General features: G+C 37.2%; 1 protein-coding gene across 1 annotated transcript; it reads right to left on the bottom strand.

The window, feature by feature from the left end:
* Window positions 774-2,044, bottom strand: LOC104724654. The gene is made up of 3 exons (XM_010443196.2): window positions 2,036-2,044; window positions 1,407-1,583; window positions 774-1,112 (listed from the first exon to the last, which is right to left on the bottom strand). Exons 1-3 carry the CDS (start codon window positions 2,042-2,044, stop codon window positions 774-776), a joined length of 525 nt encoding a protein of 174 aa, XP_010441498.2.

The following is a 2,867-nucleotide window of genomic DNA, read 5'->3' as shown; positions in this document are numbered from 1 at the left end:
GTAAAGCTTCAAAATTTTCCTGTCTTTTCTACACTTTTTGTTTCTACAACAGGTAGACCATATCAACTCCCTTCACCTATATCATCATCTCTATTACTGCGAAGTTCGTCTCATTTGTTTGTGGCGGTTTTGCTGCTGTTTTTAACATCATTGCATTTCTCGAAGAATCTTCTAGAGGGCTATGTAAGAAATCCTAACAACGTAAAAGCATTTGATAGATATATTTTCTGTTTCTGGGTATCATGATATGTGCAACGCTTTTTTCAAACAAATTAACCTTTTTAATGTTAATTTGAAGTGGCTTGAATTAGTAGAACTAGATGATGCACTTACAAAAAGTTTCTCATCCTCGCGATGAAAACGACGTGAGATTCTCCAAGGAGACAGGTGGTGGGAGCATGAGTAGTGAATAACTGAGTATGTTCGCTGAGCCATTTTATCCTAACAAAGCTCGTCCCAATTTTATTTTGAAATCCATTTTTTTTTGTTTTAAGAATCTCCTACAATCACTGTTATTATTCTTTTAAAATCTCACAAAGTCACAAACTGTTTTTCGTTTTTACTAACAAAAAAATATAAGAATTCCACCAAATATCATAAAAATTCACTTAATTCTTCCAAAATTCAAAATTAATTGAATTCCATAAAATCTTCTATAATCCATGTTTAATACATTATATTAAAATAGTTTTGATTTTCAACACATAGATACGTTCCGTCAAAAGAAAAAAAATGTACTCATCAGCCGATGGTATGTGTTCTCATCGTCGTCTTTACCCTCCAACAGCTTCGGTGGCTCCAACGGCGAGGGCAAGAAATTTCTCCATCATCATTGTCATCGAAATGATAGTCTTTGAAGCCTTGTCTGTGTTTTTCCCGACCAAATTCTTCACCGTCGATATGCTGTCGTAACAAAGCATGACATCATAGTTAGCAGTCTCTGGATCTTCCTTGAGTTCCGAGGAAGCGCTCTTGCAAGACCTGCTGATGAGCACAAAGGCATCTTGACACTCCTTCAGCTTCGGATTCACTTTTGCCGCTGTTCCCGCAAAAGCCGCAGACTTATCGGCATAAGACGCTCCTAAGCTAAGCGTAGCCACAGCCGCTTGGAACTACACATCAAAATAATAAATAAATAGGTGTCTATGATTGAGTTATGAGCCATAAACATAGTACTTGCAATAACAATACTATGAAAAAACCTTTAGGATTTTCAATACACTTATATGAAAAAACCATGTATATATTCAAACTAAAACCATAATTTCCAAACTTTATTTGATAAATAAGAAAAAATGTATAGCTCAAGTTTTTTTAGGAAAATGTAAGGGACCGAAAACTAAAACCTTTGGTAAGTAACAAAGTTATATATTGGTAATATTGAAAAAAAATATATATATTAGTACCATGCTGGTGGCAGAGGCCGCCGGAGGGTATGCACTCAAGGTTTTGACGCAGAAGGCTTTGTCCCCTTTGGCTTTATTGCATATGGTGTCAATGTAACTTGTGGCCGAAACAGAGAGTAAGAGACATGATAACATAACAGCCAGAGACACAAAGCCAAAAAAGAATGAGGAAGGCCTCTTTAAAATTCAGATTTTGGTAATTGTATCATTCATCAATTGTGGTTATGGTTATATACTACTTAGTCTACTTTGGAGGCATATAAGATTAGTAATGTCTTACCAATCTGTATCAAAATTGGTCAATAAATTGATTTAGTTTCCAAATTTATAGATTTCATTCCCTGTATAAAAACTAAAATAATTAAAAACAGTCTCTGGTAAATCTTATTATTAAATGTACTATTCATTATTGATTTGTAAATTAATACTCTACATAGATATGAGATATACTTCCCCCTTTATTTGGGCAATTGACAAAAATAGCACACATTTAAGTTTTTGTTCCAAAACTAGCATACTTTATCAAATGTTCCAAAACTATCACAAATTTATATATTATTAATTTTTGGAAAAATCTAAATTATTTATAAAACTAAAGGTTATGTCGTCTCTTCTCTGCTTCCACCGACATGATTCATCTTCTCAACCCAAACAAGCTCCGCCTGCGATTCCCATCACCGGAGATAAAGAACGACACAAAAGCTACAAAATCTTCGAGTTCTTCTCCAGCAGTATCGGATCGAAACGGCTCGTGGTATCCTCTCTTTGTTGATTCGATCAGATTTACACTGAAAGAGCTTTTCTCTGTCTTCTGGTTATTGTATCCGTCGTTGAAACACGATTTCTCCTATTACTAACATAATCGAAGATTGTTTCTGAAGCTGCGGAAGTGTTNTGAACCAAGTAAGCCAGCACATGAAAGCACCAACAAACTTTGATTGGAACACTGTTGAGAGGATCCTATGCTATCTAAAGGGAAGCCCTGGCCGCGGCATTTGGATGGGAAAGAACAACAATACCGAGCTTGTTGGCTATTGCGACGCGGATTATGCGGGCGACACAACCGATAGAAGGTCTACAACAGGATACTGTACGTTTGTTGGTGGGAACCTAGTCACTTGGAAGTCGAAGAAACAGAAGGTGGTGTCTCAATCAAGTGCCGAGTCAGAATATAGGGCCATGAAGAAGCTCACAAACGAGCTAACTTGGCTCAAAGGTCTTCTCAAGGACCTTGGAGTGGAGATAGATGAACCCATCACTATGCACTGTGACAACAAGGCTGCAATACATATAGCAACCAACTCTGTTTTCCATGAGAGGACCAAGCATATCGAAGTAGACTGCCACACAGTGCGAGAGAAGATTGAAGAAGGGGTTGTCTTACCGTGTCACACGCCGAGCAAGGACCAACTGGCCGATATTTTCACAAAAGCCACTAGTCCACAGATTTGCGAGTATATC

This window comes from Camelina sativa, chromosome 2, assembly GCF_000633955.1.
Source record: "Camelina sativa cultivar DH55 chromosome 2, Cs, whole genome shotgun sequence".
NCBI classification, from domain to species: domain Eukaryota; kingdom Viridiplantae; phylum Streptophyta; class Magnoliopsida; order Brassicales; family Brassicaceae; genus Camelina; species Camelina sativa.
Note: the sequence above shows the minus strand (reverse complement) of the source record. Positions and strands in the feature narration are given on the sequence as shown.

Bases quoted from the DNA above. Each gene is read 5' to 3' on its own strand.
- LOC104724654 (XM_010443196.2), bottom strand. The intron at 1,113-1,406 runs GTACTAATATAT...TTTGATGTGTAG, and splicing joins CGGCCTCTGCCACCAGCATG to TTCCAAGCGGCTGTGGCTAC.